General features: G+C 31.4%; 1 protein-coding gene across 2 annotated transcripts; it reads left to right on the plus strand.

Moving 5' to 3' along the window:
* The first annotated feature begins 1,335 nt into the window (after nt 1-1,335).
* Nucleotides 1,336-20,037, plus strand: LOC145305248 (uncharacterized). 2 transcript variants are annotated; one of them, XM_080146843.1, is made up of 24 exons: nt 1,336-1,445; nt 1,999-2,082; nt 2,882-2,968; nt 3,232-3,347; nt 3,761-3,834; nt 4,364-4,443; nt 5,278-5,351; nt 6,443-6,523; nt 7,800-7,877; nt 8,355-8,502; nt 8,768-8,812; nt 9,087-9,173; nt 11,204-11,253; nt 11,339-11,444; nt 12,614-12,729; nt 13,001-13,083; nt 13,606-13,690; nt 16,257-16,356; nt 16,769-16,859; nt 17,105-17,158; nt 17,620-17,696; nt 18,047-18,104; nt 19,501-19,570; nt 19,683-20,037. In XM_080146843.1, exons 1-24 carry the CDS (start codon nt 1,424-1,426, stop codon nt 19,785-19,787), a joined length of 1,971 nt encoding a protein of 656 aa, XP_080002969.1. In that variant the 5' UTR covers nt 1,336-1,423; the 3' UTR covers nt 19,788-20,037. The 2 variants fall into 2 exon arrangements, with proteins under 2 accessions (XP_080002969.1, XP_080002970.1); XM_080146844.1 differs by having other exon boundaries at nt 1,359-1,445; nt 8,355-8,496.
* Nucleotides 20,038-21,158: the final 1,121 nt, after the last annotated feature.

The raw sequence follows: 21,158 nt of genomic DNA on the forward strand, positions 1-21,158 counted from the left end.
ACTCTTCCATGGTAAGTGGAGAGGATGGGGAAAGGTCATAAGGTGTCTCCCATCGTTCGTTTTATTTACCAACTGGAATATTATAACAGGGTATACAAGAAACTCTCACAATATCCATATTTTCTATATTCATTGCCTTGACAATGAAAAAAGAATGTCCCCTTATTTCCACTTTATTGTGAAATTCGCCATAATAGAATAAACAACTAAACTTCAGCAATAAAGATTCTCTAAATTCTAAATGTCTGTCAGGTCTTCCGTAAGAAACGTGAATTACTTTATAATTTTTGTGCTTCGCTTGTTATGAATCATCCTTGTTTTTTTTAGAAATGAAAAGGTCTGTATGTGCAGTAGTAATAATCAGGGGCGTCCAAGCTTTTTTATTTGGGGGGGGGAGGTAAAATTTTGAAAATAAAAATTTTTGGGGGGGGGGGTAATCTTTATTTCATAGAGGCATTTTTTTATTTGGGGGGGGGGTAAAAATTGAAAATCCAAAATTCATTTGGGGGGGGGGGTTCTCACCCCATTACCCCCCCCCCCCTTGGACGTCTATGGTAATAATTGCATTATTTATGAAATTATATTCTTTGAAGAGGTGATAGTACACTTGTAAAAAGATTTGTTAATAATTAATTATATTTTGCTTTATTTTGACTAAAGACTTTCCTTTGACCATAGAAACGGGAAAGAACGTTCGGATAATGTAGCCAAAAATTTTAATGGCACAGCCACTATAAAAATATTTAACAACGCCACTAACATATAAATTGGTTTGTCAGTGTGTATTTTAGATAGCGATGTGACCTTTAAATTATTGTTTGCTTTGTTACTTGTGGAAAAAAAATTCTTGTTTCGTTGAAATGATTAAAACATTAAACCTAAATATATGTATTAGCAGGAATAATATTCATAAGGCGATTAGATATCCTTGACTGATTTAATATTTATTATTCTTTTTCATTTTGCCAAATTGCAATTGCTATGTCAACCATGTGAACTCAAATAAAAATGGTCATGTCTGTCAATGGCATAATTTTAGCACTATAATATACCCAGGAATCTAAAGGGATAAGACAATGGCCAATAAATTGATGTACATCCCTAATGATGATGCACAAATTTACCCCTTTCAACAAGTTTTGAAACGTTTTACATTTTAACAAAAGTCACCAAAAATGTTAAGCCAACGAATAAGAAAACTATAAAACTTTGGGGACTAGTGTAATAAACAGCCCAAAGTCCTTTCTTTCCCTTCAATATACCAATTTCATTATGATTTCATACGTATAAAGTTCGCTAATTTACAAGTAATTTTCGACTGAAACATGGAAACGCTTTTATATGTACTTGTCTATTAAAACATTGGTCAAAAAACTGATGAGCAGTGCCCATTTTAAATTATACATAAAAAGTGAATTTTCATATGGGAATGAGACTTTTTAAAGGCAAGTATTTTATTGTATATTATGATTTTTGAATTGAACAATAAAGGAAGGAAACATCCATTTTAGGCGAAGCTCAGGATGATTTAATGATCGGTGACTAATATAGAAGCTGCTCTATAAATCTTGATATTCAAGTTCAGCATAAGTTATTTAGAAAATACTCTCCTCCCCACTTATTTTTTAAAAATAAACTAAAAATAAGAGGGATTAATGTTTTGTTTATTTGTTTATAACAGAGTTAGACAAAGGAAGAAAACACCCATTCATTAGAGTAAAACAATAAAGGGGGGAAGTGGTTAAATAACTCAATGTTCGATTCCGAGGACCATGTGCCGACTTTCAATTGAGCCTTTGAAAATCAACAATAGCGTCGGGAATATTAACACAGCCAAGTTGCTAGCAGACGAAAAAGGTCTCCAACAAGAGGGATCAAGGTACTTGTTTGGTTATACATAATTATAGATTTATTGTTTTCGTTATGAAAGAGTATTAGGAATACTATGTGACAGATATAGGCAAAGGTATACCAACATATATATTTTTAATATTCCAGCATTTGTTCTGTTTGGTTTGATGTTAACAACGGCGGTTGGCGAGGAAACAACCGCCGCAGATGCCGAGACAACTGCCGCAGCAGGTACATACATTTTCACAAATACTTTATATATCCTTATAATAAAGTAAAAAGAACTCTGTCTGTGTGTCTGTACCGAAGAATCACGCTAACGACAAAACCGATATGGTTCTCCTTTATGGTGTAGCTTCCCATAGGTCCCCAGAAGGTATATAGCTATTTGGAGGGTAACACCACCTTCCCAAGAGAAATCGCCAAAAATGAAAAAAGTATCACTAGCGGATATTTTTTGATAAACAACTAATCTTAACATAGATTGAAAAGAAAAACATTTTACTTGCCCCTAGAGCCTGAGGCCTCTAAGAGCTTAGCCACTAGTTTATACTAAAGCAGTAACATATTTGTGTTCATGTCTATATGTCCTGTATGTTCTCAAAAAAACGGCGTATATTCTATAGACAAGACATTGTCAATGTCGAAATTTTGGTATTAATAAATGTTGTCACGGTTGATATATTATATGCTTACTTTCATTAAGTTGTTATAATAAATGTTGAAAATGAATGATTTATTAAAAGTATCAAAGTAGCTGCACTGAGGGATCTTGAGGAATAAGACTATCGACAATGAATTGATTTACATACCTATTGATGATAAGCAAAATTACCCAGCTGTATTTTTTTAAAACTACTTGTTTAGAACCAACCAATCATATTTCAATAAAAGTACTCAAAGTTTTCAAGCAAACTAATAATATAACGTGGTTATAAAACTTTTGTCACTTAAAGTCAAAAGCTTCCTTGTTCCATGAGCTGATAAAATAAGTTTGAAGAAAAAATTAATTTGATGTTATTATTTACAGAGGGTGAAACGACTGCGGCTGATGCAACGACCGCTGCCGCCGAAGGTTCAGGTTCAGGAGGAGAGGCAGCCGGAGCCACTACTGCAGGTTATTATTAACCATCCATCTTACCTAAAATATATCTGTCAATCATCCAATTATTTATTTATTTATTCATCTGTCTATCTATCATTCTATGTATATGCATATTAAGCTATCTTTCTATCTATTATCTTATGAATATATATCTAGATATATCCATCCATACATAAATTTATCTAACTATTCGTTCATATATCTATCTATTTATATAATCTTTTGACTTTTAATCTATCTCTCTGTCTATCGTTGACATAATCATGTTATTTCAGCCGCGAAGCCTAAGGTTGTGATAAAACTGCCGGTGACGACCACCCTGCCGCCCCCCGCCGTATGCAAATGCCTTGGGGATGATGAACTTCTAGCGGATGTGGATATGAGCACCAAGGTATGTGCGACCGACTAACCGACCATTTTAAGCCATTCAAAAAAAAATTTAATATTCATGGTAAATAAAAAGCAAACGGTGAAAGAAGATTGTAAGGTATATTTTGTCCAAAGCTTAAGATTTAAGGGTTTTAGGCTACTTCAATTTCAGATTTTAGCCTGGTTTTTAAAATCTTCCAATACAGAGGCTATAAATGCCAGGGGCGCAGCTACTAGTTTTTTTTATTAAAGCGACTGTATTAAAACTTTGGTCAGTCCGAATGTTTTTACGTCAATCCATATAAAAATTTACTTAATTTTCAATTTTATCAATGGTTACAAAAATTGCCAAATCTGTTCATGCAACTGTCAATTTTTTTATCGAAACTGTTTTTAGTGCGCCTTTTATGGACATGATAGTCCTTGTATATTTAGATTTTGACGACATGCCTGGATTTCAAGCAAAGAGTAACCTCTGATGGAATGGGCAATATAGCTGAAAAGTACAGGTACTGATCAAGGATCTAGGGGGATAAGACAATGGCAGATATATTTATGTACACACCGAATAATTATACATAAAATTACCCCTTCTGAAGATTACAACTAGTGGTTGAAACGCTTGGACACTTAACTTAGTGAACTAACCAATCAAAATTCAATTAAAGTCCCGAAAGTAGTTAAGCTAACGAATATAAAAACGTTATTACAAAACTTTGAAGACTAGTTTCATAAGCAGGCTAATGTCCCCTCCCTCTTTGGGTATTGTACACTTATTGGTTCCCAAATTAATCATGATCAATGGCTCAGCAGCACGTGTCAGCTATACACAATTCCCAATATATATTTCAAGATAGGAGAGGGGGGGTGCTGTGCTTACTAGGGTGCTAAGTTTGAAATCGTTTAGATATCTTTAGCATGAAAGAGCATATATGATATTTTGAAACAGTTATAACGGATCAATAGTGCATAAGTGAATAATTGTAGCTGAACAATCTTATTGAGTTGCGAGGGTTAAATCTTATTGGACCTGCTTAGATGTGGCACCAGGACACCTGACAACCCAACAAAAGACGAGGATTCTATCTGTTTCTGTATGGAGAAAGAAGAAAAAGTCAGTAAGTGTCTTTTTGTAAACATTGCAGCTACTCTGTAATCTAAGTATGTAATCGTATTGCAGAAAAATAGGCATGACTATACCAATTATTGCAAAAATAAACAAGTTTGGAATTTTGACGAATTTTGGGGTCAAATGGATCATCTAGATATGTTATATCTATTGCCAGGATCAAACTGATTTTTAAAAATTGCATGAGCATTGAGATATATAAGTTGGAAGGAATTTTAATGTTAGAGGGAGATTTGAAATCTGCATCAAATTTTAAGGATCTTTTATAAAATTCGTTTTTTGTACATATAATTCTTTATCTAAGAGCGGAAATACAATTTAAGTTAATTAATTTTGACCAATAGGATAGGTGGATTTTAAACTACCTGCGCTCTAATTGGCTGAATGGTGTACAACACTTGAGCTTTTTCAATCATAGCGCAGATAGTTTTCAATCCACCAATCACAGATGTCAAAATTAATTAACTTAAATTGTATTTCCGCTTTTAGATAAAGAATTATACAAAAAACGAATTTTGTAAAAAAAATTCTTAAAATTTGATGCAGATTTCAAATCTCCTTCTAACATTAAAATTCTTTCCAACCTATATATCTTAATAAGCATTCCTCAAAAATTAAGGAATAGCCTTAAATTATAAAATTATTACCAGATAGTTCAATGTCCATTATGAGCAAGTTGAATTTCTACCCTTTGACACAAAATTTTTTATGATATAGACATATTTACTCAAAATGAGTACCCCTAGAGTTACACTATGTTTATTAGAATTTGTTATTTTTTAAAGCTTTGCTATACCCATTGTTTTGATCCTTGTTTTTATAGAACATTTCCATTGGGTAATGCTGGAGTTAAGAGACATGAATGCAAGACATAGATGGAATACTTATGATTATATTGTAAGTATCTATCTACATATATACACTAGCGGCTACGCCCCCTAGAGGCCTCTAGGGGCACTTGAGGAGTGGGAATTGAATTCTATTACCCAATTTTGTTGAGGGTCGAACACCCTCCCAGCCCAATTTTCATTTTAGTTAAAAAAATAGGGGGGGGGGGGATTTTTCTTGTGGAGAATTCTCTCGGGAGGGAGGTGGTACCCTCTCCAAAAATAGTAATAAAACCTGTACAGTATAACTACAGGATAGGTATATTATATTTAATTTACTATTTATCAGTCTATCTATTTATCTATCTATAGTAACATTACAAGAAGGCCAACAGACAAAGCAAGTTAAATATTGTATGTTCTGTGGAAAGGGAGACCTTTAAACAAAAAATCAGTAATTTATCTTAGATAGCAACTGAGTAAAAGACATTTCGGCTCACATGAAGGAGACTAACGCCGGGGCTAGTTTCCTTCATTCTACACCATTTGGGGGCTAGGGTTCTTTATCCTTAAGATTTACAAGATTTCTTATTGGGAGGGATATTAGGTATAAAAGGTTTAAATGAATTTTATGCAATTGAATGTGTGAAAAAGAGGAAGAAGCAATTTATAGATTATTAGAAAGAGGCGTAATACATAATACAATTAAGAATGATCAAAGCCAAAGCATTAAATGCCTTTAAACAATTTATGTTATCATATATCTATTCAATTTCCATTGTAATTATAATATAATTATTGATTGATATATGAATATGATTTTATCTTATTTATTCAATAAATGAATATTCAATATGTTCATTATTTTATTTATTCATATTAGATTTATCTTATTTAATCAATAAACTAATATTTGATATGTCCATTATTTTATTTATTCATATTAGGTTTCCGGGGCTAGCTTTTTTCACTTTAAGACATTTGGGGCTAGCTTTCTTCATTCTATGATTTTGGTGCTAGTCTCCTTCATGTGAGCCGACATTTCCTTACTATCGTTAAGATACTAACTTTAAACAGTTACAATTTTTACTTTCTTTAGATGATATTTTCTGTGTATAAATTAAAAGAAGACGTATCTTATTCATCCGTCTATATTTCTAGAGTAAACGGCTGCCATTCAATTATTTGCAAGAACCCAAATCTAAAATCTATATTGATCTGAAAGAAGATATTGAAGAAATAGTAAGTGATCTTTTATTATAGTTTATAGTTTGTGTAATATTACAGTATATGAGTATACTATTCTTCTATAAAATCTAGATTATTCAATTAAAAAAGATTTTCTCATGCTTGTTTTATGTATATAATGTGAATTTATCATTTGAGTTGCTCGCCTATTAATATTATGGAGCGATGTAACTCTACAATTAATATGTTTACGCAATCATAAACTAATTAATCTATTATAATGATTTATCTAATAATTATATTTTGATTGCAGTTTTTCGGTATAAAGGCTATTGCATAAATAAATTATGTATTACCTTGGAAATCATTTCTCATGTTTTGATTGATTAGATATTTATCAGTTCAGTAAGTCGCATTTTAGCTATCGGAGCTCCAAAATCCGACAAAGTCTAAGATGCTAAAAAACAGAGAAACTAGTTCAATTAGTTCAGATATATCAAAGATCACTTTAGAGACATGAAAGATCTAGTGGGTTGAATTCTAGAAAACCTCTAACGGCTGTGCAATAACTTTTCTCAAAATCCTACCCTGACCTTATTTACCTTATTTTTTTGCAAATTTTTGCGAACCTTGATTATTTTACCAATTATATGCATAATATCAATATTTTTTTTATTTACCCAAATAGCTTGGTGGAACACCAAAAAACCTAAGATTGCTCATATTCTAAAAAATGAAGCTCTGAAACGGTATGACAGACGAACTTAATCTCTTATAGAGTGTCATAATTAAATTTACAAAATGAAAAAATAAAAGTTTTGACAAAATTATACATATACATATTTGTTGCACGACTTCTTAAACACAGATTTCTGTTTTTGGACATACTGACATTTTTGGGACTTGATCATAGAGATGCTTCGCTTTGAATATTGTACAATATTGTAATAGGAATTAGTACTCCAAAATCAGATAATCCTAACAAAAATACCTAACTACTGCAGGATTCATCATTTAAAGTTTGAAAACAATAGAATGTAAGGATGTACGGACGGACAGACGTACGGACTGACCCTAATTATAGAAAATCTTCACTTTAAAAAAAGCTTATTTTGTAGAGTCCCTTAACATTACAAAGTGTCTATTCTTGATAAAAAAAATCCCTAACTGTAACTTTTTTGTTTAAGTTTTCCTAACTTTTACATAACCTGACCTTCCATAGAATAAGCATTAAATGTATGTAAATATTTTTTTTATACAAGTTTTAGTGAAAGCAGGGTTAAGTGATTCAATATGTTTAAAGGGATATTATTTACAAACTTTATTTTAGTTTAACACCATAATGATTAATACTGCTGGTGCACGAGACAAAGGTTTTGTAAGAACTGCCCTTATGAGATTTAATAAGGTACCCAAAAATTGATAATTGTTTACTTTAGATACAGGAAAGATTTTTAAAAATTCTCAGTGTGATCCTTTGAATTAATTTTCAGCAAAATATTAAAATACTAATATAAGCAATCAATAAAATTGTTTTTTGAATACAAAGCTTTAAAGTTAATAATTTTCAAATAATCAAATTAGAGCTCTTTTAGGTATTAATACTAATAAAAATCTAATGTAACACCAGTTAATATTATTCAAACATAACATTGCAGTATTCATATTATCATAATTGTATAGTTGTTGGCAGGTATTGTAACTTAATTTCCAGTATGGCTTTGAAACCGATTAATATCTGCTGGATTAGAACCGGTTCTAAGCAACACTGAAAAATAATGTATCTTGAGGCTGACAAAACAGGTTTTAATCTTATAATGGTACATTTTTAAATCTGCGGAAAGCTGCATATAATACAAAGTTATAGATAATTATTCTAAATTAGGGATCTGGATGTATTGAATGTCCAACAAGTACAACTACCACCACAACAACAACCACCACCACACAGAATATAACAACTATGGAAACAACTGCAGCACCTGCAGCTGGTGGTGGTGCTGGTGGCGCTGAAGGTTCTGGTGGTGGTGCAGGTTTCAATCACTTACATCGAATTAAATCATAATTACAAAGTAGGACTGTCTTAAGATCTTGGTAACCACTGAACCTATTGGGATCCAGTTTTCAGGGAACATAACTACTGGTCCATTGATGGTTGTATGCTATTTCAGGGATACCCAAAAAAAAATATTTTGTTGACAAAAATAACTTTGTTGGGAGAAACCCTCAGAGAAACTTTTTTGTTCCTATTAGAAAGTATTTTTTAAATAGATAATTCTAATCCGTTTTCATTTGTAGGTGAAGAAGCAGCTACTACAGAGGCTGCAACTACAGCTGCTGAAGGTTAGTTTTGTTCCATAGCTCTTTCCTCCAACATAAAATCAAACAATAAACTTTGAATTCTTTAAATGCATATATTTATTATTTAAAATTTTGCAGTTTATTATCTCTGCCAATTGAGCATATTTCTAGTCATTAATTGTATTTTCACAAGATAAGTACACTGTAATACAGATATATTTTGGTGTAATATCTTCATATACGTAATTTAATAAGAAATAACTTCAGAAATTTGTTGATAAATCCTGATATTTATTCATATATTTGTATGCTGCAGGTGCAAGAAAAAGACGTAATGCTGAAACTACTACTGTAGCAACAACTACCACTACACAGATTGTTTATGACTCTTATTATGTTCAAGGTAGGTAACTACACTAGTATAATACATGTTATGAATGATTATGACTAGCAGACTGACTAGAATCTTAGCATATAACTACACCAGTATAATACATGTGATGAATGATTATGACTAGCAGACTGACTAGAATCTTAGCATATAACTACACCAGTATAATACATGTTATGAATGATTATGACTAGCAGACTGACTAGAATCTTAGCATATAACTACACCAGTATAATACATGTGATGAATGATTATGACTAGCAGACTGACTAGAATCTTAGCATATAACTACACCAGTATAATACATGTGATGAATGATTATGACTAGCAGACTGACTAGAATCTTAGTATAATACATGTTATGAATGATTATGACTAGCAGACTGACTAGAATCTTAGCATATAACTACACCAGTATAATACATGTGATGAATGATTATGACTAGCAGACTGACTAGAATCTTAGCATATAACTACACCAGTATAATACATGTTATGAATGATTATGACTAGCAGACTGACTAGAATCTTAGCATATAACTACACCAGTATAATACATGTTATGAATGATTATGACTAGCAGACTGATTAGAATCTTAGCATATAACTACACCAGTATAATACATGTTATGAATGATTATGACTAGCAGACTGACTAGAATCTTAGCATATAACTACACCAGTATAATACATGTGATGAATGATTATGACTAGCAGACTGACTAGAATCTTAGCATATAACTACACCAGTATAATACATGTGATGAATGATTATGACTAGCAGACTGACTAGAATCTTAGCATATAACTACACCAGTATAATACATGTTATGAATGATTATGACTAGCAGACTGACTAGAATCTTAGCATATAACTACACCAGTATAATACATGTTATGAATGATTATGACTAGCAGACTGATTAGAATCTTAGCATATAACTACACCAGTATAATACATGTTATGAATGATTATGACTAGCAGACTGACTAGAATCTTAGCATATAACTACACCAGTATAATACATGTGATGAATGATTATGACTAGCAGACTGACTAGAATCTTAGCATATAACTACACCAGTATAATACATGTTATGAATGATTATGACTAGCAGACTGACTAGAATCTTAGCATATAACTACACCAGTATAATACATGTGATGAATGATTATGACTAGCAGACTGACTAGAATCTTAGCATATAACTACACCAGTATAATACATGTTATGAATGATTATGACTAGCAGACTGACTAGAATCTTAGCATATAACTACACCAGTATAATACATGTGATGAATGATTATGACTAGCAGACTGATTAGAATCTTAGCATATAACTACACCAGTATAATACATGTTATGAATGATTATGACTAGCAGACTGACTAGAATCTTAGCATATAACTACACCAGTATAATACATGTGATGAATGATTATGACTAGCAGACTGATTAGAATCTTTGCAATATTTGATATGTAGTAAGATACTTCTTTATTTGTATTGAATTTGTTTGAAAGTCCCTAAAATGAGATATATTTAAAGGTAAGGGAATTTCTCTACCTTTATAAAAAAAATTCTTCTTATATACATATCTATGAGTAGAAACTATCAAGACCTAAACCATCACTTTTCCACATTGTAAATATCTAAAATTGTAGGGTTATATCTAAAGTTAATAAGAAATGTGTATTATACTTATGCAATTTATAGAATAAGGTCCAGAGAGAAAACATTGCGCTCCCCCCCCCCCTTAAGAGTGTGTGAATCCAGTAAAATTTTGTAAACAGCTATCGACATCAGAGATTCCTAGTATCAGTCTTCTGCAAACAAAAAATCTCTGTCAGGTTGATTGCCAACCTATTAAAAAATTTAACATTTTTTTTATTTCTGTAATTATCAAATTGAATCTAGGTACTGATTTAGAATGTTATATATCAAAGTACAGCAAATTAGAAATTAATGCAAGCAATTTAAAATCAGAGAGATAAACCACAAATGAAAAAATAAATTACAATTGGTATTCGTATTTTCAGCCTTCCTTGAGTTTCAATTCATGAAGGAAATAGATGCTGCTTATTTTGAGGTAAACCTATCTATTAATCATCTTTATCAAATCAGACATCAAATGACAATAATTATATAATTGGAAATTCTTTGCCTTGTTTTAGACAATGTTTGAAGGAATCTTGGATTCAGGAACTGAGGGATTTAACTTGACCCATATGAATGCCAGCTACCCAGAGAAGAATACTTGTGGAAACAAAGATCTTACAGGTTACCATTGGGAATTGCACTTAGTTGAAAACTTACCCAGAAATTTTTGTATTTAAGTGAACATAGAATATCACAAATTTATCAAAACAGTTTTTGAAATAAATTTTGTCAAAAAAGGATTATTACAATTATGCTTGTTTTTAAACCCTATATTTTGCAGTGGGGTAGGTTAAAGAACAAAATAGAGTTAACCAATTAACAGTTAAACAGCCTAACCGATAATAACATTCATCTAATAATAACAATAATATTTATTAGGTGCTACCATGTACCTTCTAGCTTAGGAGATAGCACATACAATACTCTAAATTGCTGCTATCCATAGACAATTCAGAGTTTAAATTAGGATATCTAATCTCATACAAATAAGATATATCAATTAAGAATTCAATTATTAGCTGGTATATACAGTGTGTTTTTTTTTATGAGAACTTTTTTGAAAGCAATTTTACCCCACTTATAGTTATCAGAATTTAATGATTAATGGCTTATTTTCTTCGTTTTTTAAGGCAATTAATAGAACAACAAAAAAATATTTCAGTTTTTATTTAAAAAGTACAATAAAATCTAAAATTCAAAACTTAGGTGTCAACATCTAAAAATGGTTTTAGCGCATTTTTCTTATGCTCAAATAATCAACCTTTTGCAAGAATGGCTGCTAAACACTTCAAAGTTGAGATATAGAGCTAAAAATGTATACAGATACTATTAGGGACATGTACTTGAACATATCAAAGTTTGAAGGTCATATCTCAACCAGGGAGGGAAAACTGGCCCCCCAAAGTCGATTACAGAAAATCCATTTTTTAAAGAAAAATGCGCTAAAACCATTTTTATATGTTGACACCTAAGTTTTGAAATTTAGATTTTACTGTACTTTTTAAATAAAAACTGAAATATTTTTTTGTTGTTCTATTAAATGCCTTAAAAAACGAAGAAAATAAGCCATTAATCATTAAATTCTGATAACTATAAGTGGGGTAAAATTGCTTTCAAAAATGTTCTCATAAAAAAACACACACTGTACATATACTTTTATAATTATACAGGGGGGAAAAACTTTAAAAGTATTTGAGCAAATGCACCAAGAGCTATAGGATTGAGTCCAGTTGTGGGGAATGGGATAGTGTATTTGATTACTACTACAGCCCTTTTAAAAATTCCTCTAGATCTGTTACCAACCCACATGAAGTCAATGAAGCATGACAAGGAGATGAGTTTCATAAACGTAACTCAAAAGTATCCCAATGGAACACTTAAAACTGATGACCAAGGCAATACTAAGGTACACAAAAAAAACAAATGAACTAATGATCTCTAAGGGCACATGAAGTGGAGGGGGAAGACTACCTCCCTACCCCTTCTTTTCAATTTTAGTTTGATCAAAAAAGAGATAGAGTTTAACTTAAAGTCAAGAAAAAAAAAACATTATGATAATCGGTTCTACCCCATTCCTTTTTCTCTTCTCCACTTTCAGGTTGGAAGAGTGACGCAAATTTCAGATCCCAGATTTGAAACGCTTCACCCCTATTTCAATATTACTTATACATATTTAGTATGTATGGTTGAACAAGACTCATATAGCCCAGGAAGATATTATCAGATTGAGTGTTGGAGAAGATGTTAATTTGGAGTGCAAGTATGTTTATTTGGTACTATATCAAACCCAAGATACATCAAACAATAGACAGACAAACCCTCAAAACAAAATACCATAGCTACATCAAATGCTAGAATGCAAAAAACTGTAGAATATATGAAAAACGCTAGATTTTTATAAATGCAACAAACAATAGATATGACAAATGCTAGAATTAATCCTACCATATAAAGTAGTAAGCTTTTTTGCCTGTAGCAAAGTATCTCAATAACATCTTTACAGTGAAGCTTCATATAGGTCCAGGAAAATTTACTATTTATGAACGTAAATAATCTATGAATAATTTCTAGCACATAACGCTTCTAGTGTTCTAAAAATTTGTCGCGAAATTGAAAATTCTACTGTTTGTCATAGTCTAGTGTTTTACGCATCTATTGTTTGTCTGTCTATCGTTTGTTGCATGTATTGTTTGTCTGTCTAGAGTTTGTCTAGCCTAACTAAAATAATAATCTAGCTTTAACACCTATTACTAAAAAAAAATCTTTAACTGTTATGTTTTAGAGATCCTCTGTCAAAGCCTTCAGCAGATCAATATGACTTAGATCCTTATGATGGGATTATAACAGCAGTCTGTCAACCTGATGAGGTAGATAAGTATTTCAAAGAAAAGATAGATGTTACTCGAACTGATGCAATAAAGAGGAGTATGAACGAACGAGAGCAAATGATTCTAAGCACAATCCAGCAGTGATCCTAAATGTTTTTTTTTGTGAATATACTAGGGTTATGCTTAATATCGTTATATCAATTTAAAAAAATAAGTTTTACCATTTGTTTTATATGAAAAAAAACTTCGAAATATTAGGCATTTATTTGACTATGTATCATCAAATGTTTTGTTGAGTTCAAACTGCTGTAATACAAAGGTAATCTTTTTCATTGAAAAATGTTTATTTAGAAAAAGGTGCTTCATCAAAAGATGCTTAACATTTCAAAGTTTTTTTTCTAGAAAACCATGGTGAAACCCAAAAACCAAAAAAATATTTAAAATCACTGCTTAAAGGTGCTGAGAATCACTTGCTCTTGTTCGTGCATAGTCCCCTTTAATTTCTCGTGTGATCCCATTTCATTAACTCTTCCAACCATAACTTTTGCAAACATAAATAGAGCATTAAAACTTATGTAACTGGCACATACAATATCTAGATAGATCAATTGAAATACAGATGGATATTCGAATAATTGGTTTATAGGTTTAAAACAGTTTTGAGGCTTAATATGTCAAGAGTTACAGAATAGCTTATGTTTAAAGTATTTTGTTATATATTATACAAGCGGAAACACCCCTAGCCTGTAGGGGCTTTGCCCCAAGAGTAAATTTAAAAAAAAAATTTAGTACTTACCTTAAAAAAATTTATAATTACAAAAAAAGATTTAATACTTATATAAAAAAAATTAAGTACTCCACAAGAAAATAGCTAAAAACCACCACAGGACCAGTAGATATATTCCATGAATAGTAGAAACCAATCGGTCCAGTGGTTACCAAGATCTCAATCTTCAGACAGACGGACAGACATCAAGCTACTTTTTATTATAGATATTTGAAGTTTATCTTACTAGAGCAGAAAAAATGAAAAAAAAAGAAATCTATGAAACATTCCTAAAGAAGTTGTATCAACTTTTTTGCTTTTTATTTAAGATAGCTAGCCGGTTCTTTCAGTAAGTAGTAGATGTAAAATTTTTCATAGAATTCAGATATGCAATCGGTTTTTTTGTAGACCTCTTATTTTTTAAGTAATTTAAGTTTTTTTTTTAAAATAATTAAGTTGGTTTTAAGGTACTAAAACGCAACAAAATAAAAGAAGAAAATGGCCAGTATGAACAAAAATAGTAAGATCTTTAATTTGACACCTTACTTTTAAAATTCTGTTGAGTAATTGTTGAAAAAATCTACTTTTTTAACCTCGGTTTAATAAAAACTTTAGACCTAAATATTTTCTCAAACAGACAAAAAAACATGGGTTCATATATACCTTTAGAATCAGAAAAATATTACGAATCTATTCTAAGCAAAATTGAAAAAGTTTTATAAAACTATAATAAAAAAATAAGTTTATTTTAAGAATCATAATTTTCGGCTTTAAAGGGTTAGCTTGAACTAAACCTGAACCAAACCTAAACAAAAGACAATGCAATGTAGCAGATATTTTTTAAACACAAGAAACAATAATGTATTTTTAACTGCATTGTTTTGAAGTTTATAAACAGACTGATGCATATTTGTTCATAATTTTTTATTCTTTACATGTTCTTTAATATCACTATATTTATTGTAGTATCTATTGTATATATTGTATGAACGTTCTCCTTTTTTTCTGGCAATTCTATAGGTTAATTTTATAGGGCAAGCTTCCCGATTCGTCAATTTTTGCGATTTGTGATTGGCTAGTTTAGTAGTTACAATTCTTAAAATAAAACTTTTTATTTTTTCTATTTTTTATTACAATTTTTTTAAACTTTTTCAATTTTGCTTACAATGGATTCATATTATTTTTCTCATTCTAATGGTATATATGAACCCATATTTTTAATGTCTGTATGAGAAAATATTTAGGTTTAATGTTTTGATTAAACCGAGGTTAAAAAAATAGATTTTTTCAACAATTACTCAACAGAATTTTAAAAGTAAGGTGTCAAATTAAAGATCTTACTATTTTTGTTCATACTGGCTATTTTCTTCTTTTATTTTGTTGCGTTTTAGTACCTTAAAACCGACTTAATTATTTTTTAAAAAAAACTTAAATTACTTAAAAAATAAGAGGTCTACAAAAAAACCGATTGCATATCTGAATTCTATGAAAAATTTTACATCTACTACTTACTGAAAGAACCGGCTAGCTATCTTAAATAAAAAGCAAAAATGTTGATACAACTTCTTTGTAAAACACTGTTTCATTTAAATTTGCACATTCACATTCCCTTTTAGAGTAGTACAGGAATTTATTGCATCGTATCATTAACAGCTTTCCGCGGTTATAGAAATGTATAATTATGAAATTAAAAACAGTTTAAAAACATTTTTATACATATTAAAAAAAATATATATAATACGATACGATATGTGATTTTTCAGTATGGCTTAGAAACGATTCTAATCCAGCGGATATTGATAGGTTTTGAAGCCATACTACTGGAAAACAAATTTGTAGGCTTACTCAGTGAGAGTGACTCAATTGGCAGTATGTAAGGTGGTCTGTTCTCAGGCAAAAATACCAGTTCCTGACCTTAAATCTGGACTAGTCTTTGAAGGTATGATTTCATAATAAGATAACATAGATATCTTTTTCTAATCAATGGGCTTCAAACAAGTGAATCATTAATTATTTCTCGCAACGAATTATAAACTGCTTTCCGCGGATATAAAATGTACAATTATAGGATTTAAACCAGTTTTTTTAGCCTCTAGATGCCGAATTTTAAAAATTTGTATACCACCTCACCCCCCCCCCCCCCCCCCGCCGACAGAACTATGAACTCTGGCCGCGGCGCTCGGCACCCTTGCCTGCCTAGCCGCCGGCGCTCGGCCCCCTTGCCTATAACCTAACCTAAAATAGTTGTTCTCTGTCAGGGTCATAGTTCTGTCAGGGGGGGGGGGGGGTATAAAAATTTAAAATTTTCAACAACAAAAAAAAGAGGATAAAGCCTAGTCTTCTTATTTTAGGAATTTCAAGACCAGGTGCTTTTAAGCTGAAGAAATCAATTGATATGGATCCTAGAGAATATATCTTTAGTGGAGATAAGATTGTCTACAAGTAAGAAAATATTTCCCTACACTTATTTGATAGATTTTTTGTTGATAAATTGATTAATGTATTTATGGATTGATATACAGATTGCTTGATTTACTTGTTGAAGGCACAAAATGAATTGAAAATAATTGCTAAAATCTTCAAGTTAATTTTCATCAAAAATAGGTTGATCGAAAAACAATTAACTTCAAATAAAAACAAATTGATTATATTAATTTTTTCTTAACAAGACCTTATTTTTTTGCAAGGTGTAAAGAGAAAAATTATGGTATAGAGGGTGGAGCTGATGTTACTCTGGACAGGTAAATTCATGTATAAAAGTAACAGCTTTACATAGGTCCTGGGAAGGTTTACAGCTGTTTTTGAGGAGGTTACCACCACTGCAGCGTCTCAAAAGAAATCCCTGAAAAATAGCAAATAGTTTTAAAAACCGCTAGGCGGCGCCAATGTATGACTTACTGGACTTCCTTTCCTTCTTTTTAAACTACAATGAAAAGCGGAGAGGTCAATTTCCCCCTTCCATCCCCCACCTCAAGGAGGCGAGGCCGTTACTATAGATAGATTATTTAGATATATAATTTATTGATTCTTACATGAAAGTTCCAGGATGTCTCTTTGTCTTTCTGTTTGTTGCCAATGATCTTGCTAACCACTGAACCAACATGGTACTCCTTGGTTTTAGTAGATAATATATTCAGCCCCTTTATAGTAGATTATTACTGAACAAAATTGCATATCAAGATTGATAATAGACATATTTCAGGTATTCCTGTACAGATTCGGCTGATTTTGACGCTGCGGGGCCGCAAAACTGGCCAGTCTGCCGTCCACAGTCCTACAGTAAGATTCTTAGATAGTGAAGCTGCTTTATATTTGATGGGCTGTCAGTACATGGTATTAAGCTAAAAGTTAAAGTCAAACAATAATTATAAGATCCTAAATTAGCAGAGCTCTTTACAACAAGGTTATGTATGTAAGACAGGTATGCAAGTCAAAATGAGTACAACAAATATCACACACAAAGGTTAGGAGTCCAGCTAATAGTATACAGATAGATAGCAAGATAGAAAATTATTATATATTATAGTGATCGGGCAAGATATTGAAATATCGTTAGAAAGGTAGAAGATAATTACAGTCACCTAAAAAATAGAAAGATATATAGGAAGATAATTAAATATCTATTAAAGTGATCGAGCAAGCTGTTGAAATAATGCTGGATAGGTACACAGAAAGAATTGAAAACAGGTACAATGTCAAAATATTTAATATATATATAAAAGTAAGAGGATGTATTTCTTGCTGTGTTTATCTTAGGATCTAGCTAAATTCTGGACAGATATTATTTTCCTTTACAGTGAAGCTTCTTGTATTTTCAGGATACTATTTTGGTGGTTTTCCCCCCTCTCTAAGATATCGTCTGTCTGTCTGTCAGTCTGTCTGTCTGTCTGTCTGTCTGTCTGTCTGTCTGTCTGTCTGTCTGTCTGTCTGTCTGACTGTCTGTCTGTCTGTCTGTCTGTCTGTCTGTCTGTCTGTCTGTCTGTCTGTCTGTCTGTCTGTCTGTCTGTCTGTCTGTCTGTCTGTCTGTCTGTCTGTCTGTCTGTCTGTCTGTCTGTCTGTCTGTCTGTCTGTCTGTCTGTCTGTCTGTCTGTCTGTCTGTCTGTCTGTCTGTCTGCCTGTCTTTCTGTCTATCTATCTATCTGTTTATCTGTCTGTCTGTCTGACTGTCTGACTGTCTGTCTGTTTATCTATCTATCTATCTATCTATCTATCTATCTATCTATCTATCTATCTATCTATCTATCTATCTATCTATCTATCTATCTATCTATCTATCTATCTATCTATCTATCTATCTATCTATCTATCTATCTATCTATCTATCTATCTATCTATCTATCTATCTATCTATCTATCTATCTATCTATCTATCTATCTATCTATCTATCTATCTATCTATCTATCTATCTATCTATCTATCTATCTATCTATCTATCTATCTATCTATCTATCTATCTATCTATCTATCTATCTATCTATCTATCTATCTATCTATCTATCTATCTATCTATCTATCTATCTATCTATCTATCTATCTATCTATCTATCTATCTATCTATCTATCTATCTATCTATCTATCTATCTATCTATCTATCTATCTATCTATCTATCTATCTATCTATCTATCTATCTATCTATCTATCTATCTATCTATCTATCTATCTATCTATCTATCTATCTATCTATCTATCTATCTATCTATCTATCTATCTATCTATCTATCTATCTATCTATCTATCTATCTATCTATCTATCTATCTATCTATCTATCTATCTATCTATCTATCTATCTATCTATCTATCTATCTATCTATCTATCTATCTATCTATCTATCTATCTATCTATCTATCTATCTATCTATCTATCTATCTATCTATCTATCTATCTATCTATCTATCTATCTATCTATCTATCTATCTATATATCTATCTATCTATCTATCTATCTATCTATCTATCTATCTATCTATCTATCTATCTATCTATCTATCTATCTATCTATCTATCTATCTATCTATCTATCTATCTATCTATCTATCTATCTATCTATCTATCTATCTATCTATCTATCTATGTACCCAGGTATAAACTGATCAAGTACCAAGAGGAAGATGGAGAGAAAACTATACAGGAGAATGATCATATTCTGACGGTAAGTTGTGGTCCTGATTACAAAATTCACAAAACTAGATTTCAAAATTGTGATTAATTGTCAATACCTGCCAAAAGTGCAGAATTTTAGAATAATTAATCCTATATTTTAGGTGACGATTCCTACAGTGATTGGGATGATTGTTATAATAATGATAACTTTGCTATGTAGCAGAAATAACAGTCCTGTATGTAGCATCTGTGCATCTAAATCTTAGTTTGTTTGTCTATCTAAATGTCAATTCTACCAATAGCAAAAAAGAGCTTATTGAAGCATATCTACCTTAAAATCTTAGTTTGTCCATATGTCTATCTAGTTTCTTGGTCCATCGTACAGTAGATAAAAATATCAAATAGTGTTTTTGTATGCCTATACGGCCATTTGTTTGTTCATCTTTATGTTTATCAGTATGTACACTTTTATGTCCATTAACATGCCCATCAATCTATCCATCAGTAAGACAATCAGTATGTCCATCAGTATGTACACTTTTATGTCTATTTACATGTCCATCTGTGTATCCAATCCATCAGTAAGATAATCAGTATGTCCAAGTCCATTGTATGCCTATCAGTATGTCCATTGTGTGTCTATCAGTATGTCCATTGTATGTCTATCAGTATCACCAATGTATGTCTATCAGTATGTCCATTGTATGTCTATCAGTATTTCCATTGTATGTCTATCAGTATGTCCATTGTATGTCTATCAGTATTTCCATTGTATGTCTATCAGTATGTCTATTGTATGTCTATCAGTATGTCCATTGTATGTCTATCAGTATATCCATTGTATGTCTATCAGTATGTCCATTGTATCTCTATCGGTATGTCCATTGTATGTCTATCAGTATCACCAATGTATGTCTATCAGTATGTCCATTGTATGTCTATCAGTATGACATTTGTAAGTCTTTCAGTATGTCCATTGTATCTCTATCAGTATGTCCATTGTATGTCTATCAGTTTGTCCATTGTATGTTTATCAGTATGTCAATTGTATCTCTATCGGTATGTCCATTGTATGTCTATCAGTATCACCAATGTATGTCTATCAGTATGTCCATTGTATGTCTATCAGTATGTCCAATGTATGTTTATCAGTATGTCCATTATATGTCTATCAGTATGTCCATCGAATGTCTATCAGTATGTCCATTGTATGTCTATCAGTATGTCCATAGTATCTGTTTCGGTATGTCCATTGTATGTCTATCAGTATCACCAATGTATGTCTATCAGTATGTCCATTGTATGTCTATCAGTATGTCCAATGTATGTTTATCAGTATGTCCATTATATGTCTATCAGTATGTCCATCGAATGTCTATCAGTATGTCCATCATATGTTCATCTGTTTGTCCATCAGATCTGTTAGCTTTAATCTCTCCATTTCAGTGTTCATCCTTCTAATCTATCTATCCATCTGTCCATCTATCCAGCAATTTGTCTGTAGTTAAAAGACTTTAAGAAGTTAGTCCATTCAATCATGTTACAAAAATGTCTATATATTGGTCCATACTTAACATCGCTGTATTAAATCGTGATTCAGTTTTTTCTAACGTCTACTATTTAGTCCCAATAACAAA

Source organism: Acartia tonsa, chromosome 14, assembly GCF_053477335.1.
Source record: "Acartia tonsa isolate MP-2025a chromosome 14, ASM5347733v1, whole genome shotgun sequence".
NCBI lineage: Eukaryota > Metazoa > Arthropoda > Copepoda > Calanoida > Acartiidae > Acartia > Acartia tonsa.

What these genes read in the sequence shown, in the direction of transcription:
- LOC145305248 (XM_080146843.1), top strand. Translation starts at nt 1,424, where the DNA reads ATGGGAATGAGACTTTTTAAAG. An exon ending in CGAGACAACTGCCGCAGCAG is followed by an intron (nt 2,083 to 2,881) that starts GTACATACATTT and finishes TATTATTTACAG; the next exon opens with AGGGTGAAACGACTGCGGCT. An exon ending in ATGACCAAGGCAATACTAAG is followed by an intron (nt 12,730 to 13,000) that starts GTACACAAAAAA and finishes ATACATATTTAG; the next exon opens with TATGTATGGTTGAACAAGAC.